The 23,162-nt window shown below is 45.9% G+C and overlaps 1 protein-coding gene across 2 annotated transcripts in view; it reads left to right on the plus strand.

The window, feature by feature from the left end:
- Positions 1–7,672, plus strand: part of Nfx1 (nuclear transcription factor, X-box binding 1) — a 55,532-nt gene extending 47,860 nt beyond the window's left edge. For both annotated transcript variants that reach the window (XM_070008706.1, XM_070008713.1), the window contains exons 19-24: positions 217–258; positions 3,279–3,377; positions 3,930–3,996; positions 5,159–5,304; positions 6,029–6,133; positions 7,387–7,672. In XM_070008706.1, the coding sequence (XP_069864807.1) occupies positions 217–258; positions 3,279–3,377; positions 3,930–3,996; positions 5,159–5,304; positions 6,029–6,133; positions 7,387–7,459 (532 nt within the window). In that variant the 3' untranslated portion in view covers positions 7,460–7,672. The remainder of the gene's footprint in view (positions 1–216; positions 259–3,278; positions 3,378–3,929; positions 3,997–5,158; positions 5,305–6,028; positions 6,134–7,386) is intronic.
- Positions 7,673–23,162: the final 15,490 nt, after the last annotated feature.

The raw sequence follows: 23,162 nt of genomic DNA on the forward strand, positions 1-23,162 counted from the left end.
GGATTCCTAGACTTCCTATATTCCTGTGTCCCACTCACCAGCCATCCCTGGCTTAGGGCCCAAAGGAAGCAATGAAATTTTGGGGGTAGAGGGTGCTAGAAACCTCTAAAGTAGTGGCCTTGTTCTTGGGTGGTCTACCTAAGATTTTCTTGCTGGATAGGAGCTGTGAAGTTTGTGCCTTGACTTTGTGTTTTTGTTTTTCATTTGCTTTTCAAGGCTAGAATGCGATGAGGAGTGCTCAGCCTTGGAAAGGAAAAAGTAAGTGGTTTCAACAGCTTGTTATCTACTTCTCCTTGAGCCCAGTGTAATTCCTGGGAGGGAGTGATCTGAATTATTACTGTTATCAGACAGCATCAGAAATGTGATCATCAAGAATTTGAATTTTCTAAGAATAAACCACTCAAGTAAATTCAGCATGTGTCAGAAACATGAGCTGTGTGGTTTAGGGTGTAATATAAATATCACATGCCACAATATGCTTATTTTGTGTCTGGCCAACTTCCTGATTCCAGCATAGATAAGAGACTTTAAAAAATGAAAAATGTCTGACTTGTTTACTAAGGTATAATGTAAGTGTACAGAGCAGTGAATAATGAATACAGTGGTGGAAACAGCACCAGGGCTACAAAAAAAAAAAGAAAATTACTAGAGCCATCTCTTGGACTCTACAAAGTTGTAATGTCTGTCCTGATTTTAGCACTTTAGTTTTGTCCTATTTTGAACTTTGTATAAAATGATAACATAAGTGGGGCACCCGTGGCTCACACCTATAATCTCAGGAGGCTGAGTTCTGAGGATTGTGGTTCAAAGCCAGCCCAGGCAGGAAAGTCTGTGAAATTCATTTCCAGGAAACCACCAAAAAACCGGAAGTGGCATTGTGGCTGAAGTGGTAGAGTGCTCGCCTTGAGCTGAAGAGCTCAGGGATAGTGCCCAGGCCCAGAGTTCAAGTCCCACAACCAACTAACAAACAAACAAACAAAAAAAAGATAACATAATTTTTTGTTTGTGTGTGTATGTAAGCTAGTCCTGGGACTTGAACTCAGTGCCTTGGGCACTGTTACTGAGCTTTAGCCACAGTTCTACTTCTGGCATTTTGGTGCTTAATTGGAGATAAAAGTCTCACAGATTGGGGCTGGGAAGGTGGCTCAGTGGTAGAGCGCTTGCCTTGCATGCATGAGGCCCTGGGTTCAGTTCCTCAGCACCATATAAGCAAAACAAAAAAAGCTGGAAGTGGCGCTGCGGCTCAAGTGGTAGAGTACAGCCTTGAGCTGAAGAGCTGAGGGACAGCACCCAGGCCCAGAGTTCAGGCCCCACGACTGGACCCAAAATAAATAAATAAATAAATGTCTCACAGATTTTACTGCCCTGGCTGGCCTCAAACCATGATCCTCAGATCTCAGCCTCCTGAATAGTAAAGATTACAGGGCAAAGTTGGGTGCCACTGGCTCAGGCCTGTAATCCTAGCTATTCAAGAGGCTGAGATCTGAGGATTGCGGTTCAAAGCCAGCCTAGGCAGGAAAGTCTGTGAGACTTTTGTCTCCAATTAAGCATCAGAAAACCGGAAATGGCACAGTGGCTCAAGTAGTAGAGTGCTCATCATGAGCTGAAGAGCTAAGGGACAGCTCCCAGGCTCCAATTTCAAGCCCCACGACCGACAAAAAAAAATTATAGGTAAGAGCCATCAGTGCTTGGCTTAAATAACATATAGTTTATTTCATTATATTTGTGACCCTCACTGTTGTTCTATTCATTTTCACTTCTGCATGATATTTTGCTGCGTTAATATATTGAACCAGGGAGGGGGGAGGCGGGGAAGGGAGGTGAAGGGTAAACAAAGGAGGAGGCTGCAATGCTTGGTAAGAAATGTATGCATTATCCTGCCCATGTAATTGTAGCCCCTCTGTACAGTATGTTCTCAAATAAAATAAAATAAAATTAAAAATATATATATATTAAACCAGTCTACCATTTATGGGCATGTGTATTGTCATCACTACTGGGGATTATAAATAGTGCTGTTAAGAATATTTTTACTGCCGGGCGCTGGTGGCTCACGCCTGTAATCCTAGCTACTCAGGAGGCTGAGATCTGAGGATCGCGGTTCAAAGCCAGCCCAGGCAAGAGAGACCGGGAGACTCCTATCTCCAATAAACCACCAGAAAACCGGAAGTGGCGCTGTAGCTCAAGTGGTAGAGCGCTCGCCTTGAGCTGAAGAGCTGAGGGACAACGCCAAGGCTCAGAGTTCAAGCCCCACTACCGACAAAAAAGAAAAAAGAATATTTTTACTTTTTACTGTATATATGCACTTGCTTCTGTTAAATATAAACAGGAGTAGAATTGCTGATACAGTATACAAATAAATGTTCAGTTTCAGTCGCTTTGGCTAAACAACATCCTTCTAACAGGATAGAAATTCCCATTACAACATATTTTTACCCGCACTTGTCTTTTTAACTGTAATCATTTTTCTGGATTAATAGAAGAATGTGTAGGGTAGTTTTAAGTGAATATGTAGAAGGTAATGTGATGCCTAGTGGTGCTGTCCGTCTCTCCCTTGGCTTGACTCTCATGGCAACTTTCAAACTTCCTGCCTTTTTAGAACCCTTAGTTACAAGTGCTACAAAATGTGAACTTGAGAAAAGTTCTTGCCATTTCGAAATGCGTTGAGTACACTAACGTCCTCCAAAATATGAGAATATATCTTTTTGTAATTGGGAGACAGTATTGAGCTGTTGAGAGCTCCAAAATCAGATTGGAGTATGAATCTAGTTTCCCAAAGCTCATAACCTTGGTCTAGTCATATTTTCTTCTTAAGAATCTGTCAACGGTGATAATAATTTCTACTTTACTTAGTCATTGTGAGGATTGAGATGAATGTCTTAGGTCTGTCTACCCAGGCTGGCTTTGATCCACAATCCTCAGATCTCAGTCTCTTAAGTAGCTAGGATTATAGGCATGAGCTACTGGTACCTCGCTTACCTTATTCTTGATTTAAAGCTCAGATAAATTATCTCAGAAACCCAGCCTTCTTTTCCCCTAAAGAATCCAAGTCTCCAGTAGTCAGCTCAGTCAAATCCAAATTAGATGCATTTTGTGTATTTTCTTCAGTGGAGACAGTACTACATTTATCCCAAATTGTTCTTTCTTTAGTGTTCTAGTTTACTGAAATGAGACAATACATAAAGAACTTAGGACTTGATAATTATTCTACTTTACTGCACAGTAGAAGATAATTTCCCTTCTTTCCTTGTATTTGTATTCTTCTCTCTTGATTCCAGGAGATTGGCAGAGGCATTTGATATCAGTGATGATTCTGATCCTTTCAATGTAAGATCTTCAGGCTCAAAATTCAGTGATAGTTTGAAAGATGATGCCAGGTATATAATTTTTCTTTTTGTTTGCTTTTTTTGTAACTTGTTATCTACTTTTTAATTGGTGATATATTAGAGTGTTTAGTATAAACTAGTATGTGTTTCTGATTTACTTATTGTAATAAATTACATGTTATTTCATAAAACCTACCACTAGTTTCTTGAAGCTGATCCTTCAAAGAACTGAACTTAGGGTTGAGAAAATGACCCTGTGGCAGGATTATGAACCTGCCAAGGGCTGGACCAGGCTGAATGAAGGATTTCTGGGTCACATTCCACCTCTGTACACCCAGGTCTCATAATCACATTTTTCACTTGGGGCAGTAACTTTTGTTCTACTATTTCCTGGTCCTCTGATGACTGTTTTTTCTTCCTCCTCTTGTCATATTTGCCTTTTCTTTTTCTGTTTTGTGATTCTCAAGTTATCTTACAATTTCTGATCCTTACAATTCTTCTGACAATATTGTCTTGTTTGCACTTTATAGGCAGAGGGTGGGTAAAAGGGGTTCTGAAAGGGCAGGAACAGATGGAATTAACTATGATGGTTTCTCATTTCAGGAAGGACTTAAAGTTTGTCAGTGACGTTGAGAAGGAAATGGAAACCCTTGTGGAGGCTGTGAATAAGGTTGAAAAAAAAAATCCAAATAGATATTTCTCCAGGGCCAACCTGATTTTTTTAAAAAGAGCAAATCGTGTCCCCAAAACACATTCAGGCTAGTTATAGGAAAAAGCCACAGCTTCCTTGAGGATCTTAATCTTTCCCAAAAGCCATGTGAGAAGAGAACACGCTCTTCCTTTGTTACCTCAAAGGCAAGACAGAAACCCTGGAGGAAGATGAAACACTGTATGACTATTGCTGAAGAGCAATGGAGATAAGACTACTTTATGAGAGTAAGGCCCATGTCGTGGAATCAGCCATGAATGCAAGGAGGTAGACTTAACTGAAAAGTCTTAATTTAGTCAGAAGCAGCTAACACATCATTGGTTCCCTTTATGATTAGTGGGGACTAGAAGATGGCTGCTTTAGCTCCTTGTCTATATCCTTCCTATTATTTTCCTCGCCCTCTTCCCATTCCCTACCACTTTCCTGCAGAAGAAAGTGGAATGTATTTTCCACTCCTAATTATAACTGGAGCATGTCTTTGTCACATACTTCTGTTTTTGTTGTTTGTTTTTGTTGGGTTTTTCTTGTTGTTCTGTGTGCCAGTCTTGGGGCTTGAGCTCAGCCTGAGCAGTGTCCTTGAGCTTCTTTGCTCAAGGCTAGCACTCTGCCACTTGAGCCTTAGCTCCACTTCTACCTTTTTTGGGAGCAGTTAATTAGAGATAAATCTCACAGGCTTTCCTGCCTAAGTTGGCTTCAAATCAAGATCCTCAGATCTCAGCCTCCTGAGTAGCTAGGATTACAGGCATGAGCTACCAGCACCTAGCTCATACTGCTGTTTTAGGTCTTCAGCTTATTTAGTCATTTCATGGTGGCGGGGCGGGGGGAGGGATATCATATACTCCCTAGCTTCCTCAGGAGAAACAATTAAGCTCGCCACTAAAGTCTCAATTCATTTACCTTTTGGTCCCAAACCCTGTCCCTCTCCTCATCAAAGCGTAGAAATATATCAGTTCCCATCATTCCAAACCCCTCTGGGATTACATGGCAGGTAGGGAAGTATACTGTATAATGTGAACCTCTAAAATTCAGTAACTTCTAGTTGGCCAAGCTGTTCTGTGATAAGCATAGTTGTGTTTTCTGTTTTCAGGATGATATCAATCAGTCATTTCTTCCCTCAATACAGGGAAAGAACAGTAAGAAAAGCCACTGCTTCCCTCCCATGAACAGAGATCACCGCCGGATCATCCATGACCTGGCCCAAGTTTATGGCCTGGAGAGTGTGAGCTATGACAGTGAACCAAAGCGCAATGTTGTGGTCACTGCCATCAGGTGGGTTGATCTTCCTGTTCCAAGAGGAACTCCTTAGAAGGGCAGACTGAACCCAGGAGACCCAGTGTATCGATATTTGCTTTCCTTGCTTCCTCTATTAGGATAATAGAAGCAAAATCTGATCTAGGACACCTGTTTTACCATGATCTAAAGCCCCTGTCCCATTCCACAGGACAGGTACACCTAAGGTGCACATGCCACATGTCTGCCCTAATCCATGACAAATTCTAAAGGCGACATTTCTGGAAGTAGAGGGAACAACCCTGGGGGCCTGAACAGGATGGCTTTCTCATCAAAGCATAGACGTATATAAACTCCCTTGTCCTTCTCTGTCTCCTGTTCCTATTTCTGCCCTCCTGGCCTAAGGAAAACAGAAAGAATGCCGGACTCCATCTCAAGGCATTCTCTGTAAACAGTGTTTTGCCATTAGGGGAAACAGGTAGTAGTGTGAGTCAAAAGAGGACAGGAAGAAACTGGGGTCATTTTCAGAAGCTGAGGTCATCAGAAGAATTTCCAACGAAGTATAGCTGGGAGGAAGCAGGCAACACAACAGTGAGTCAGGGGTAAGTGGAAAGGTAAATGCAAGTGACCATGTCTGAGAGAGACAGATTATATGAGGAATTGCTCAACAATATCACAGTGCCGAAGTCAAAGGCTGAGTTTGTACTCATTTGCCTCATCTCTGTAGCAATTCTCACTTGAGTATTCTGTTTTCTCTTATCAGAGGGAAGTCTATTTGTCCTCCCACCACGCTGACAGGTGTGGTTGAAAGGGAGTTGCAGACACGGCCTCCACCACCAATTCCTCATCACAGACATCAGGCAGACAAGTAAGTATTCTTCAGTTGCTTTCCTAAGAGACCATTTGGTCATCAAAGCCAACAAGGGTGAACTGACCTGAGCTACATCAGCCACTGGTGACCCCCTTGGGTTTGGCCTTAGGATGTAGCATTAATTAAGGTTAAGTAGGTTTGTTCAGTCCAAGGAGTACTTAAGTTTGCTGTTTGTAATCCCAATTCCATACCAGGGAAAGCATGACTGGACATAATTTCCACAGTGTAGCTGGTGTCCTGGGAAGTGGATTAAGTCTGTCACCCAATTAAAACTGGAACAGTACCTAGTTACCAATCATCACTATGGGTATGGAAATGGGATTACAGGGAGAGTTGGCAGTGTATAGCTGGGAGTATAGGGAGTGTATGGAGACTTCATCTTTTATTTACCTCCATATGGCTTGAATGTTGGTTTTTGTTTTTGTTTTGGGTACCATTCCTGGAGCTTGAACTCGGGGCCTGGGTGGTGTTCTTGAGCTTTTTCACTCAAAGCTAGCACTCTACCATGAGTCACAGTTTCCCTTCTGGCTTTTTGGTGGTAAATTGAAGATAAGAGTCTCACTGAAGTGGTGCTGTAGCTCAAGTGGTAGAGTGCTCGCCTTGAGCTGAAGAGCTGAGGGACAGCGCCCAAGCCCAGAGTTCAAGCCCCATGACCCCCCCCCCAAAAAAAAAGAGTCCCACTGACTAGCCATGATCCTTAGATCTCAGACTCCTGAGTAGTTAGGATTATAGGCATGAGCTACCAGTGCCTGGCTTCAGTCTCAACCTCCTAAGTAGCTAGAAGTATAGGTGTGAGTGATCAGCACCCAGTGTTATTTCTTTCTCTCTTTTTGGTCGTGGGGCCTGGGTATTGTCCCTGAGTTCTTTTGCTCAGGCTAGCACTCTACTACTTTGAGCCACAATGCTACTTCTGATTTTCTGGTGGTTAAATGGAGATCAGAGTCTCATGGATTTTTCTGTCCAGGCTGGCCTTGAACTGCAATCCTCAGATCTCATCCTCCTGAGTAACTAGGATTACATATGTGAGCCACCAGCACTTGGCTTCTTATGGATATTTTTTATAGTAGAAATAATAGTATCAATGAAAACCTGTGTGCCCATTGCCAAATTTCAGCAATAACCAGTTTGTGTTTGCTGTTCTGTCTTATCAAAGCTTCACAAAGTGGTTAATCAAGTCAGTCCTTGACTTTCGGAAGATTTGTGTTTCTCCCAGAGAAGAAAAGATTGGTCAATCTTTGTTTGCTTTTCAGGAATTCTGGGAGCAATAATTTACAGAAGATAATCAAGGAGCCAATAATTGACTACTTTGATGTCCAGGACTGAGAAGAGGAGGATGCACTTAAGACAATGATTAGGTGTCGTAGATGGAGACTCACTTACCAGCAGATTAATCATACTTGTTTCTTGCTGCCTGGCAGAATCACAGTCTTACATGCTGTTTTACACTGTGTCAGTGTCTTCCACTGATACATCTGAAGCATGAATGTGTCAGAAATCCCCTTGTCCATTTTTATCTGTATAAAGTGTTTCACCCTGGCCAGATCTCTGATTGTATAGTCACTAGGTTTTAGTCATTATTTTGAGGCTCCTCACATCATCACTGTAATTGCTCTGAGGATTGGAGGAATATTGAATTTTATTTGAACAAACCAGAATTTTATCCCCAACCTGACTTCGTGGCATCTAATCATAGTCTTAGTTACTACATTTATTCATTTTCCTGAAAATGTCTACAACATCAGATGGACCTCACATGGAATCACATGACATCCTAAATGCTGCCATCCTACGCAAGTTTTTTGCCAAACACTGACACTTCTATCTAGCCAAATTTCTTTTAGTGTTATCCATTTTAGGACAGTCAGGTTGCTTTATAGAATTCCATTTTCCCAAGTCCCTGCATCTCTTCACACCACATCAGCAAGCCTGTGTGTTGACAATTTGGTCCTCCCTCATTTGTGGAGGATGTGAATCGAGTTCTCCTTTTGGCAGATTCACATTGTAGCCCATGGGAACTGATCCGTGTAGCCCTAACTCCTCTCTGATTGATAAAGAGTCTCAGACAATTGTTCTGTGTTGCTTTTTTCTAGGCCTTTACCAGCCATATGGGCTCTCCTTGTCTCTGATTCTGGACCTCTGGTTTTCTTATTTGTACTTATTCAGCTTGCTTGCTCAACTGGCATTCAACCATCTGAGCCACAACTCCAGCCCAGCTTCTTATTGATTATTTTGGAGATAGAATCTCACAGGCTTTTCTTCCCTGGCTGGTCTTTTTTTTCTTTCTTTCTTTTCCTGGCTGGTCTTGAACTGTCTTCCCCTGAGTCTCAGCTTCCTGAGTATTTAGGATTACAAGTTTGAGCCACTGGCACCTTCCTTGGACCTCTGATATGAATAGTTGTGGATAGTCCAGAGCTTATGCCAAAGCAGCCCGCTGAAAGCTAATCTCAGGCTCCGGTGAGACAGTCACATTGACAGTTACATAGATTTGGCACTCTTTGTATTAGTATTCGTCAGTTATGCAGCCAGACTTCCAGCAACTTCCTTCTGCTTCAAAACAAACCTTGAAGCTGAGTACTGTTGTCTCATATCTGTAATCCTAGCTACTCAGGGGATCATAATTTAAAGCCAGCCCAGGCAGAAAAGTCCGCAAGACTCTACCTCCGGTGCTGGGAAGGTGGCTCAGTGGTAGAGCGCTTGCCTTGCATGCATGAGGCCCTGGGTTCCATTCCTCAGCACCACATAAGCAAAAAAAAAAAAAAAAAAAGCCGAAAGTGGCGCTGTGGCTCAAGTGGTAGAGCGCTATCCTTGAGGTGAAGAGCTGAGGGACAGCACCAAGCCCAGAGTTCAGGACCCATGACTGGACCCCCCCCCCAAAAAAAAAAAAATAATCAGCAAAATAATCAGCAAAAAGCTGGAGGCATGGTAAAACATTGTTAGCTGAGAAAGAAAGTATGAGTTCAGAACTCCAGTAACTGCCTGTCATGGTCAGATTTGAAAACAGACCAAGGCAGGGAAAGAAAAATAGGGGAGGTGCCAAATCTCAGTTGTTCCTATCGACTTAGGGAAGTCCCTGTGGTACTAGCCATCTTGCTTCTTGTGGATAACCTGGATATCTTGACTCCTAAGGAGAGCCTGCTTGGGTTTCTTTTCTAAAACGTGAGGCACTGCTTCTTGCTTTTCTCATCAGTCACCCTCAACCTTCATACACACCGGGGAAAGTCTGCCTCCCAAACTTCACATGGTCTTGACAGAGATCCCCTATACCATCCTACATGGCCTTTTAGAGCTCAAGGATCCCCAGGGGTTATGGAAGGTAATCTGGCCCCTCAACCTACAAAGACTGAGCCTAGAAGGAACCAGATCCCTTAGGACCACAATATGGAATCCAGGACCATTTCCAAACCTAAGAGTGCTCTGCACCAGGAGATAACTAAGCCTTTAGGAAAAAGTGATGTTTCCCTCTCTGGCTTACTTAAGTAGCTTACTTTGAAGAGTTGCCCAGTGACTCAGGTGATCCTCAGCCCCAGGCTTCTTCTATAACGTTGCTCTTGGTACTGCACAGCCTCCTGGAAGACCTGCGGGGGGGAAACCCAGCTGAACAGCCATAATATCTGTCTTGCTGCCTCAGCTTGCTTATAATGGGCAATTGGTTCTACATGGGCATGGTTCAGGTAGGGTTTCTGCCTATGTGCTGCCTGAGCTGTCATGGAGATAGCAGGCAGCATGAGAGAGATCGGGAGGCTCCTTGTGTCACGTCAGTACTGTCAAGCCTTGAACTCATACTAGGACAGCCTCAGGTAGCTCTTGGGGGCAGGGGAGGGACAGATGAAGCTTCCCTGACAAGGACAAGAGTGTCCAATCACTTCCCCTTACCTGATCACCCAATACCAATGAGAGTCATAAATTTACTCACACTTTACCAGGAAAGAACAAGGATTTAACAGCACAGTGCTCAAATCTTACTCCTCAAAGCCCTAGGAAGCATGTATTATCAACCCTATTTTACCAGTAGCATAACAGGATGAGAAAAGTTCAGTCATTTGCCCAAGATCACTCAGTGAAGAACAGGGAATCTACTGGGTCTGTAGCACATACAGCTCAGCTGGAGGTCAGGGTGGTGTAGCAGGTCACATCAAGTGGAAGATTATACCAAGTCCAGTCCTAAGCAGAACACATACCAGTAAACCAGTGAAAACGCCTTTTTCAGAAATGGCCACTAGGGTGCAGTATGGATCCCAAGCCATAAAGAGTTGGGGAGTGCCTCAGAGTTCTCCATTTCCAATTTTTTAGAAGCATTTATAACCAATATTGTGGAGAGGGAGGGGGTGGTCCTGGGCTTGAGGGGTTTTTGCTCAAGGCTAGCACTCTTATTCCTAGAGCTACAGGTCCATTTCCAGCTTTTTGGTAGTTATTAGAGATAAAAAGTCTCATATACTTCCCTGGTCATGCTGGCTTTGAACCACAATCACTAAGATTACAGGGATGAGCCACTGGCATTCAGCTTACAACCCGTATTTTAAGTTTGCCATATTTTCTTGACAATACACCAAGTATAAGCAAGGGGGGAAGCACCTGAAGGAGGGCTATTCCAGGCAGAGAGAATAGCTCTACAAAGCTCTACAAAGGAAATGCCTTACCCCAAAACAGCAAAACCATCATTCTGCAGGGGGAGCAAGTGGCCAGGTAAGTAACAGAAAACCTCATGCTGCAGGGCCTTGGAGACCAGTGGAAGATAAAGGGCACTGGAGAAAATGAGAAGACCTACTTCACTTTTCTTTTTTTTTTTTTTTTTTTTTGGTCAGGTCGTGGGGCCTGAACTCTGGGCCAGGGCGCTGTCCCTTGTAGTGACCGTCTGCTCGACCAGCGAGGAAAAACGACCACCACACCAGGAGTCTTCTCAGATCACGCTTTATTGGAGAGCCTTTTAGTTGTAGGAGAGCTTGGGCGCGAGAGAGCGTGCACCCGAAATACAGCCGCTTATATAGGGAATTCGAACACGGGTCTTTTCTATTGTTGGTCGCCTGCCTTTTACCGTCACCAGGTGTCATGGGATTGGCTGGGGACACTACCTTGCTCGCGCACGCGCACAGCCCAGGCGTCCCGCCAAGCACCGTCTGGAGTGGTAATCCTCAAAACTGCAAGGGAGTGGGCGGAGTCTCGCCTTGGCTCCCTACAGTTCCCCCTTCTTTGTTTTATGGCAACAGGTAAGAGTAGAGGTTGGGCCTCTGTCTAAGACATTAATGAGAGGACCTTGCACTGGCCTTCGCCTGAGGGGCGCCTTCCCCAGTGATGACCAGGCCCGTCCGATGCCTTTTTTGCAGAGGTGGGATCTTGGGCATCAACCCACTTGCAACCCAGCATGCTCTTCTTGAGGAGATGAGAACCATCTCCTCAAGTGCAGTGCACTTGCCTGGCACCCTGTCCCAAATTGCAAATTGCATACCTGTCCCGGTGCAATGGGATCCCCTGATCCCTCGGGGTGCTAAGGCTATGCAGGATGGTAAGGCTTAACTGCCTCTCAGGGCCGACAGCCAGATCTGGGGTGAGGATCCACTCTCCAAAGCGGCTAATGCTTGCAAGATAACAACCTTGTCCCTTCTGGTTTGGGCTCGAAGGCGACAGACCAACCATAGGCAGACCACGCATCCTCCCAAGCAGCAGGCTAAAAACATTCCAACTCCCACCCGCTCTTTGACAAAGGACACCACAGAGGCAATCCAGTCAGTAAATTGTGACAGCCCACAGCATCATCGGTTTAGCTATCACAGGGATTGCTATTAGCACTGTTGCTAACAGCAGGAAGATCAGCTGTATCAGGAGACGAGTGGATGGCATCTTCAAGATGGGGTTCTTCTGCAGTCTCCACTGGCCTGGTCAGTCTCGTTGGCACCCAGTGAGGTACTTCTTGACTCTGTGGAAAAACACAAACAGCTCCCCTGGATCTCGTTATTACCGGATCCGGTCCATACCATTTATTATTAATAACATCCTTCCACATAACCATGTCTTTAGTATCCATGGAGTCTCTTGTCATATGCCGATCTGCGGCAGACTGATCGTTGTCATTTAGAATTAAAAAATTAAGGGTAAAGAGCGCAAGAGAAAGTCTTTCCCTGGGGGACGCGGACTCAGCAACTCCCCCTTTTTGTTTTTGAAGCATTTCTTTTATGCTTCTATTAGCTCTTTCCACTATACCTTGTCCTTGAGGATTGTAGGGCAATCCGGTGGTGTGGGCAACCTGCATTTGTGCGCAAAAGGCGCGAAAACCATGGGAAGTATAAGCAGGGCCATTATCCGTCTTGAGTCTAAGGGGCTTTCCCCAAGCTGCCCAAGCTTCTAAGCAGTGTATTCTGACGTGAGACACCTTTTCTCCTGCCAGAGGTGTGGCATGAATGACACCGGAAAAGGTGTCCACAGACACATGTAAATATTTCAACTTACCAAATTCCGTCAGATGAGTAACATCCATTTGCCATAGGGCGTTTGGTCTCAACCCCCTGGGGTTTACCCCCACATGGGGAGGATGAAGAAAGGTAACACAAGATTTACAGGCTTTAACAATATCTCTTGCCACATGCCTGGACAAATTATATCTTTTCCTAAGGGTATTAGCAGGTACATGATACAATCTATGAAAGTCTTTTGCCAATTCTACAGGATCAGCAGCAACCAGAGCCATAGCCCGAGTTGCCTGGTCCACCAAATCATTACACTTTGCCATCGGGCCCGGCAACATAGAGTGGGCACGAATATGTCCAATATAAAAAGGATGTTTTCTGTTTAAGATAAGGGATTGAATCTGTAACAAAACATTAGAAATTGTACTGGCCTGCTTAATTGAAGCAGCAACTTCAAGAGAAGCAACGGCATTTACAACATATAATGAATCAGAAAATAAGTTAAAAGGTTGATCAAATCTTTTAAAAACTTCAAGCACAATTAAACATTCAACAGCCTGTGGGACATTCGGCCGAAAATTAAAAACTACCGGCTGTTTGTGTCCTTGAACAAAAAAGGCACCTTGTCCAGATTTTGATCCATCCGTAAAGATGGTCAGAGCATCAGCCAAGGGCTCCTTTGAAGTGACAACAGGAAAATACACTAAATTTTTGTTAACTATGGCAAGCAGAGGATGCTTAGGATAATGATTATCAATTACATTTGGAAATGAGCAAACAAGAATTGCCCACATATCCATTGTGGCTGCTAAAATTTCAACTTGCTCACCATCCAGGAGCGGACCTTACATTCCAGCCTTTTAATAATCATGAAATAGGGCAAGGATTCTCTCTGGCTACTTCCTGCTGACAAGGGGCGTCGACAATAGGGGTAAAAGGCTGGAATTTGGTCTCCTCCCAGAGAAGGTAGTGAACAGCAGCTGTCCCTTGGTTGCGTGAGTCCTTAGATGAAATCTGGAGAAGTCTCATGAGCATTGAGGGGCTGGAAAAAAAAAAAAAGTACTAGAGAGCAAATAAATGGCAAGAGGAAGGACTTGGGGCTGAAAATGTTGGTAGAAATGTCCTTAGTTACTTCTGACATCTGGCGACTAGGTAGAGAATTCAGGTGACAAAGGCAAGAATATAAATCCCTGTTCAGTTAATAGGTAGACAGGTATAGACATTGGATCGGCAGGCTTCTTACTTCTACTGACCTCCAGGCTCAGGTTAATTTTGAAAGGGCAGGCACAAAGTAGCTGATGTGACATCATCTCCTCTTACTCCTTTCCACGTTCCCTTGTTCCCTAGACTGGCTGAGTCTAGGTGCTCGTTGCTGGGATGGCTTGTCCCAGTTGGTATTCAAGATTTGAACTCAAGGCCTGGGCACTGTCCCTGAGCGCTTCCGCTCAAGGCTAGCACTCTACCACACTGAGTTATAGTACCACTTGCAGAGTTTAGCTGGGAGATGGAGTCTTAGGGATTTTTTAGCCCGAGCTGGCTTTGAACTGAAATCTTTGCCACAAAAGCCCTTTATTATTTTCAATTAAAGCAACATGGAGATCAAGTAGAATAAGTAGAGCTTACCTGGTTCTTATCAAGAATTGACCAACAAATATTCTGAAATGACAAAACTCATTAGATGTGATGAAAATTTTAGCATAGATATGCCCAGTATTTTAGAACCATTTAGTCAGTAGTAGAATACACAACACAAAACAAAAAAGGAAAAACTTAAAACCTAAAATTTCAACTTGCTCACGGGTATATGGAATAATTAATTTATCTGGAATTTTTGCAAAATGCATTAAACAATACTTTATACCCAAAATTGCCTGCTTTTTTTTATTTTTATTTTTTTATTTTTTATTTTTATTTTTTTTTATTTTTATTTTTATTTTTTTCAGATCAAAATTGCCTGTTTAGCCACTAATTCAGGAAAATATTGAACAGTTTTTGCTCCCACAGAATCATAGCATTAATAGTTAGCCTTTGAAGCAAGGCAGTGGTATAATTGGCCGTCACTCCATAAGTCCTGACTGCCTCAACTAAATCCTTAAGCTGGAAGTAGGAAACCGGCTCAAGAATTCTCTCATTAGTAATGGGATTTTCAAAAACTGGAAAAGCGGCCGCTAACGGCGACCAGGTGCTGCCTTTTATAAAGTGACTCTTCCCTGCCGGCGGGCACGGCAGGGGGGCCGACGGGTGAGGGGCAGCTCCGTTTCCTCTCCCTGGCTGCTGCGGTACTCCCACCCCTAGGGGGCGCCACCCTCCATATCTGTCTGCCACGTGCTCCGCTGCAGCCTCTTCTAACTCTTCACTATCAGCTGGATCGAGCTGCTCTCCCTCCTCCTCTAACATTTCTTCCTCTGAGTCACTCACAAGATTACTATATTCTTGGTCCCACCCTTCCACATGTAGGGCTGAGAACCGGTTTGCTTTTAAAGAAGGGCACGGAGGTCTCCTTGAGACCCCCTCCCTAAAACCCTTCTCCTTTTGTGAGGGCTGCAGCCCCTCTCGCTTCAATTCTTTAGGATCCTTCTGTCTTTTTTCCCTTTTTCTTTTAGGCCTCTTTTCCTCCCCATTACTGTATACTGACTCTGATAGACTATCCTGATGCTGCGTTAGTACTTTGCGTCCTTCCTGGATTAAATCAAACCCTCCCTCCTCGAGGCAAGTGCGCACCATCAAAAAGACAAGCCACAAGGGAAGAAGCAATGCAAGCAACCAATAAATATCTAAATCTACAGTGAACAGCATACCGGGGGATATTTACCAACGTCTCCTCTCCGCGTGTTGAGTTCTGGCTCCAATTCGGCCTCTCGCGCGGGTCCCGTCCCAGGTTCGTTCCCGGGTTTCGGCACCAGTTGTAGTGACCGTCTGCTCGACCAGCGAGGAAAAACGACCACCACACCAGGAGTCTTCTCAGATCACGCTTTATTGGAGAGCCTTTTAGTTGTAGGAGAGCTTGGGCGCGAGAGAGCGTGCACCCGAAATACAGCCGCTTATATAGGGAATTCGAACACGGGTCTTTTCTATTGTTGGTCGCCTGCCTTTTACCGTCACCAGGTGTCATGGGATTGGCTGGGGACACTACCTTGCTCGCGCACGCGCACAGCCCAGGCGTCCCGCCAAGCACCGTCTGGAGTGGTAATCCTCAAAACTGCAAGGGAGTGGGCGGAGTCTCGCCTTGGCTCCCTACAGTCCCTCAGCTCTTCAGCTCAAGGCTAGCGCTCTACCACTTGAGCCACAGTGCCACTTCCAGCTTTTTTTCTTTTTGCTTATGTGGTGCTGGGGAATCTAACCCAGGGCCTCAGACATGCAAGGCAAGCGCTCTACCACTGAGCCGCCTTCCTAGCCCCTACCTCACTTTCAAAAAGAATTCTCCCCCATCTTCTATTTGTGAGACTAGGTTATAGGATGAATAAGAGGCAATGGAAGGAGGCTGGGAGACCAGTCAGAAGACCACTGCTTGTAGAAAGAGACCAGTGATTTGAAGCAGGGTTGGTGTGGGTGGTAAAAGTTACTGAATTCTAGATTCATTTTTTTTTCAGACAGTACCTAAGGGACTTGCTGACAGCTGGGGTGTAGGATGTGAATGATAGGGAGAGTCAGGGATGACTTCCAAGTTTTTGGTCTGAGCAGTTACAAGACTGAATTTGCCATTTTCTGAGGTAGGGAAGCATGTGGGAGAGACAAGCTTGGTGGAGGGAAATCTGGCTGGTAGGCAATTGAACATGAGCATCTGAAGTCTGGAGACAGGACTGGGCAAGGGATCTAATTTAGGGAGCTATTACATACAGTGATATTTAAAGGCTGGTGATATGTTGGGAGATCTGGTGAGAAAGCAGAGCTATAAGGACTAGGCCCTGGATACTCCATCATCCAGGACCACAAAGTAAAGGAGCTAAGCATTAGCAGCTTCAACTCCTCCCTACCTTTCCTCCTCTGTTCATACTGAGCAAGCAGCCTGGGGTTTGCAACTCTGAGCCTTTGTTCCTGCGGTTTCCCTAGTAGAATATCCATAGCCAGAGATGATGATTGACTGGTGTGAAGGTACCTGGGTTTTCCTTCCAGGCTGCCATGGAGAACGTAGGCTTCTCTTGCCTGTCCAAAGCATCATCTGTAGGATGCTTTTTGAGGGAGGATTGGGCCCAAGTCACTTCAAGCCCCCAGCATCAGGGTAGTAGATTCTCCTCTTCCTTCCCTATTCCTTGAAAATGGGTTCACCCTAGGGATCCATAATCTCTCCTGGGACCATCTTTTCCTTCAAACCACCAGCTGCCAGCTCCAGGCTCAAAAGCTAGGTCTCCAGCCAACATCTGTCTTTGTCTAGACATCTCACAGCATCTCCAGCTCAGCATGTCTAACATCAAACCCATCATTTCTTCCCAGAGGACCTCCTGGTATCTCTACCACATACCCAGAGCCCCGGGCAGCCTCATCACACTCAAGGTCCCTAGATTTCAGCTTCTACATTCTCTGCTATCCCCTCCCCATCCCATGCCTCACCAGCTGCCTCTGACTGCAATCCTGTCCCATCCTTCCCCCTCCAAGCCACCTCCACAGTGGTCAAAGGGCACTGTTGTAAGAAACCAGTCTGGCTCTTCTATTACTTAGCTAACATGCTTCAAATTTCTCCAGGAGGAAAGTTCCACTGCCTCTCTAGCCCTAGGCATTTTGAGCTGTTCTCTGCCTTGTCTCTTCTACCCTACTGAATACCCAGTGGTTCACACACAACCCTGTATCTGTGCTGCTGCTATTCCTTCTAGCTGGAGCACTCTCACTTTGTATCCCTAGTGAACAAGATTCTGCCCTAGGGGCTGGGAAGGTGGCTCAGTGGTAGAGTGCTTGCCTTGCATGCATGAGGCCCTGGGTTCGATTCCTCAGCACCATGCAAACAGAAAGCCGGAAATGGCACTGTGGCTCAAGTGGCAGAGTGGTAGTCTTGAGCCGAAGAGCTGAGGGACAGCACCCAGGCCCAGAGTTCAGGCCCCACAACTGACAAAAAAAAAAAAAAAAAAAAAAAAAGATTCTGGCCTAGTACATGTGAACAGTGCCTGAATGCTAAGGAAGAAGACAATCTGCCAGGCACTGGTGGCTCACACCTGTAATTCTAGCTACTCAGGAGGCTCAGATCTAAGGATCGTGATTCAAAGGCAGCCTGGGCAAGAAAGTCCTTGAGACTCTTTATCTCTAATTAATTACCAAGAAGCCAGAAGTAAGCTGGGCACCAGTCACTCGCACCTGTAATTCTAGCTACTCAGGAAGCTGAGATCTGAGGATTGTGATTTGAAGCCAGCCTGGGCAGGAAAGTCCATGAGATTCTTATGTCCAGTTAACCACAGAAAAGCCAGAAGTGGAGCTTGTGACTCAAGTGGTATAGCACTAGCCTTGAGCACAAAAAGCTCAAGAGACTGCACCCAGGCCAAGTTCAAGCCCCAGAACTGACAAAAAAAATTAGAGCTGCTGTTCAAGTGGTAGAGCACTTGCCGTAGCACAAAAGCTTAGAAACAGCATTCAAAGCCCCAGGACAGTATTCTAGTGAGGCTCTGGAGGGCCTCCCAAAGTGCAGGCATCCCCTTCCCAGTCAGGGGGCTGCAGTCTGAAGGGGGCACCTTCCAACATAAATCCCCAGCCCTCACTCCACATAGTGTAGATCTTCCTTGGTCTTAAGGGAGCCTCACCTGGAGCCAAGTGTGGAGGAATGGCAAAATGGGGTCAAAGACACATTTTGGGTAGAAGAGTGTGGGGATGGAACCCATTGTCTGCACAAACTTTACGAGTGTTCTGCCACAATGCTACATGCCCAGCCCGGGAGACATCACTGGCAGCACTCTGACACCACCACCTGAGACATCTGTATCCATCCCTGAAGGTTCGGTTGGGTCACTGGAGATCTCAAAGGCTCAGTCTCCAAGACTTGAGGCCACATCTGTATGCTTGAGTATACCAGACTGAGCTATATGGCTTCTCCCTAAGCCCATAGCTGGAGAGGTCCAAATCCTCCTCACACACGTCTAGCACCCCCATCTTAGCTCCTAGTCAGAGACAAAGATCTTAAGACCTGAGCCCTTGAAAACCCTACTCTGTCTGAACTTCCATTTTATTTGAGGATTGTTTTATTTTGAAACACTCTCCCTATGTGTCTCTGATTGGCCTCAAATTCCTGAGCTCAAGTAATCCTCCTGCCTCTGCCCCCTGAGCATGGACATCTGGCACTTGTGTGTGTGTGTGTGTGTGTGTGTGGTGTGTGTGTGTGTGTGGTGTGTGTGTGTGTGTGTGTGTGTGTGTGTGTGTGTGTGTGTGTGTGTGTCTTTTTTTCTTTTTTTCTTTTTTTGTCAGTTGTAGGGCTTGAACTCAGGGCCAGGACACTGTCCCTGAGCCTTTTTACTCAAAGCTGGTATTCTACCACTTTGAGCCATAGCTCTGCTTCTGGTTTTCTGGTAGTTAGAGATAAGAGTCTCATGGACTTCCCTGATCTGGCTTTGAACCAGGATCCTCAGATCTCAGCCTCCTGAGTAGCTAGGATTACACTGTGAGCCAGTGATATCCAGCTACACCTGGCTGCCTTGAGTATTTGTGTTGTTATTGTAAGTATACCTTTGTTAGTTACACTGATTGCAGAGCATATTCCATGATTAAAGTGTAAGATTCGATTTTGGGGTGCAGAGTTAATGCAAGGCTTCAAAGCATACTCACAGCTACACTCTCTCCTCTGCCCTTACAAAACCTATCTCCTAAGCCTCAGTTTCCTTGTATATCAGATGTGGGTGATGTGTGTTGTTGCCATAGTGATGAAACATGCATATACATTCCCAAATGTAGGTGCGACCCTGTTGTCACAGTAGTTCTGTGGGGAGGAGCTCTTAGACTATCTTTACACAGCCAGGAAGTAGCAGAGCAGGTGTTTGGCTTCATTATGCTCTTAGCACCCATGCTGTATAGAGATTGGCTGGATGGCTAAGATCCACCTGAGGTCAGTGCAGAGGTGGAGGTGGAGCTAAGGTCCAACTGCACTGCTGAGAAGTGGCCACAGCCTCCTAATGCTGAAGATGTCAGCACAAGGCCTGGACCTGAGGTGCAGGACCCATCTGAGGGGCATCAGGATATAGCCATTGACCCTTGGATATCCGTGGAGTAAGGCAGACAGGGTCTCTTCTCAAAGCTGGGACCAAAGGCTGCAAACCAAACCTGCTTTGCTGTGCTTGCAAAGGGCTTGCAGAAAAGCCCTGGAAGAGCCTGGCCTGGGGCTTGGAGTTGTTCCTGCCCAGCCTCTGTGCCCATCTCAACTTCAGCCTCATCTAGAGAAGGCAGGTTGGAGAGTAGGCCTCTAAAAGGAGGCCTCAGAGTGCTGGAAGAAGTCAGCTAGGAGGCCCACAGACACCAACAAGTCAAAGCTCACTGTGGAGAAGGGAATCCAAGGCCCAGAGAAGGGAGCAGTGTTGTCTGTGTCACATAGGCAGTCTGTGCTGGGAAATGGGAATGTGTGTGCATGCGCACACGTGAACATGCCTGCATGTATTGGCCAACAAGGCCCCACAATGGGCCCACTCCACCCATCCTGCTTCCTTCCTGCACCAGGACCTGCCTTTCCCCTCCAAAGACTCTCACCTCTGCCCCAACCTTTGTCCTCATCTCTCCCCTGGACCTGGCCTCAGTCCACCCGTACCCTCTATTTCTCTGACCTCATCTTCTTCCCCTTCCATTCCAGCACAATGGCTCCTCCAGGTCCCGCCTCCTGAGCTCTTCATCCTGACACGCTCTCCCACCCCGCCCCAAGTGTCTCCATGCCTCACTCCATCACCCCTTCCAGGTCCTCCCGTAATTAGCTTCTCAGCAAGGCTGTCTTTGGTTCATAGCTCCCTAGAACTTCCTGTTCATCCTTCTTGGCATTAGTTACCCACCATATATTTTGCACAGTCCAGAGATTTGTTTGTTTTCCTTGTTCCCATATCCTTGGTGCTAGAATGATGGCTGTCACATTATAAGCTCTCAACCAATGTCTGCTGAGAGAATGTGCCTGGGGTCAGGGCCCATTGGACTGAGCCTGCCATTGGCACTGGAACCTGCAAGTTGTGACAGGAAACATCAAAGGCAAATTGGTGGCAGGACAGCACACAGCAGGTAGGAGTTCTAGATGAACATACTACCAGGAACGTGAGGCTGTGAAAGGCTGGTATTCAGAGCCAGGTGCTGGTGGCCTATCAGCCTAACTACTTGGGCTGAGAGCTGAGGATCAAGGTTCAAAGTCAGCCCGGGCAGGAAAATTCAGGCAACTCATCTCCAGTTAACCACCAAAAAGAGCTTTGGCTCAAGTAGGAGGGCTGCAAAGAAAAAACTTAAAAATTAAGCTAAGGAGGAAATGGAGGCATGCTTCAAGTAGAAGAGCACCAACTTTGAATGAAAAAGAAAAGTGAAGCTATCAGGTCCTTGGTTCAAGCCCCACCCCCCACCCCCCCACCCCCCCACACACACATTAAGGGACAGCTCCTGAGATCAAGGCCCGGTGCTAGCATAAAAGATAGATAGATGAAAGAAAAGAAGGAAGAAAAGCCTGGGTTTAGTGAGGGGCATAGGAATTAGACTCAAAGCCCTCGGGCTTGCACATGCTTCTCAGCTACCATTGAGGCCTTGGGGTCATGTTCCCCTGGAATGCCAGGAATGAAAGGACACCACCTTCATGCTCACAAGGCTGCTGGGGCTGAGGGGGGGAAAGGGCTTGCCTGGGTCAGATGGGGGCCACTGGTGACTCAGCTGCCAGCTCTTTCCTAGTCACTCCCAGACCTGGTTCCCTGGGCTTGGTGCCTACCTCCTGGGCCCCTTAGCCGTGTAACCTGTCAGCCCCTCCTGATGTTATACTACAGCTGATTTTAGATTCATAGCATACACATCATATTTATGTATTATATAATCATGTAACAAATAATAATCATAATCATGTAACAAATGCACAAATTTACCCCCCAGCCCTAGAACTTGAAAATTACTAAATTGCTTATATTACCCACGTGTAATGTGCCTGGCTTAGTAGATGATATTCTTTTTTTTTTTTTTTTTTTTTTTTTTTTGTCAGTCGTGGGGCTTGAACTCTGGGCCTGGGCGCTGTCCCTCAGCTCTTCAACTCAAGGCGAGCGCTCTACCACTTGAGCTACAGCGCCACTTCCGGTTTTCTGGTGGTTTATTGGAGATAGGAGTCTCACGGTCTCTCCTGCCCGGGCTGGCTTTGAACCGCGATCCTCAGATCTCAGCCTCCTGAGTAGCTAGGATTACAGGCGTGAGCCACCAGTGCCCGGCTAGTAGATGATATTCTTAACCCCATTTTACAAGTGAAAAGAGAAGATTCAGAGTTTGAATGCCCAAGACCACAAATCTCTGATCCCCCTTCCCAAAGTTCCATAGGCAACTCAGACAGAATATACCCAGAATGTTACTAGTCTTCCTCTCCAAATCCTATTCTCAGTGGGGATCCTCAGCCCCTCAAGTCCAAGCCTCACTCCTGCCATTCCTTACCAGCTACTTTACCCAAACCGAACCCAAGTCCTGCCTGGTGTATTCCCAAGGCTTGATCAAATCACATCTCTCCTCTCCCTGCCCATAGCACTGCCTGTGGGGCACCTTGCTGTGCCTCCTGGATTACTGCCTCTCCCCATTTCCATCATCTCACATGATGCTGCTCAGGTCTGCTTCCTAAATTGCCTCAGCTTCAAAAGGAAGCCCAAGGGCTGGGAAGGTGGCTCAGTGGTAGAGCGCTTGCCTTGCATGCATGAGGCTCTGGGTTCAATTCCTCAGCACCATATAAGCAGAAGAAAAAAGCCAGAAGTGGTGCTGTGGCTCAAGTGGTAGAGTACTTGCCTTGAGCTGAAGAGCTGAGGGACAGCGCCAGGCCCAGAGTTCAGGCCCCACAACCAGACACCCCCAAAAAAAGAAAAGAAAAGGAGGCCCAAGCCTAGCTTCCTCTGCCCCTGTCCTGTAATGTGGGTATCTTAGCCACACCCTTCACCCCCACTCTGTCCTCCCTTTTCTGGGAAGCCATCCCTGGCCTTAGCCCTGAGACTGGCTATAAGTCCCCCTGTAAGCTCCACGGTCTCCAAGCCACCAACTCTCCTCCACTTCCTTTGTTACTAGACGGTACTCTTCCTCACAGGCAGAGAATCCATTATAACTTGTATAACTCCATTATACAAGCCCCAAGGGCCTGCACACAATAGGTACACAGTGATTATGGAAAGGCTAAATGGATGAGTGATAGCAGAAGAAGACTCCTCCAAACCAAGGGGACTCCTGCCTGGCCCTGCCATCAATGGGTTTTGGCTACCCCCATCCCCATTCCAGAGCCAGCTCCCCTTGAGCCATGTGTGTGTGTGTGTGCGCGCACACACACACACACACACACACACACACACACACACACACATTTCTTGTCTCCTCACTATTAGAAGGAATTGCCAAGATGGGAGCTGGTGGCTCATGCCTGTAATCCTAGCTACTCAGAAGACTGCAATCTGATCTTGGAGGTTCAAAGACAACCTGGCAGGAAAAGTTGATGGAACTCTAAATCTCGAATTAATCATTAAACAAAAAAGTGAGAA

This window comes from Dipodomys merriami, unplaced genomic scaffold (genome assembly GCF_024711535.1).
Source record: "Dipodomys merriami isolate MVZ:Mamm:240054 unplaced genomic scaffold, mDipMer1.0.p SCAF_11, whole genome shotgun sequence".
In the NCBI taxonomy this organism is placed as follows: domain Eukaryota; kingdom Metazoa; phylum Chordata; class Mammalia; order Rodentia; family Heteromyidae; genus Dipodomys; species Dipodomys merriami.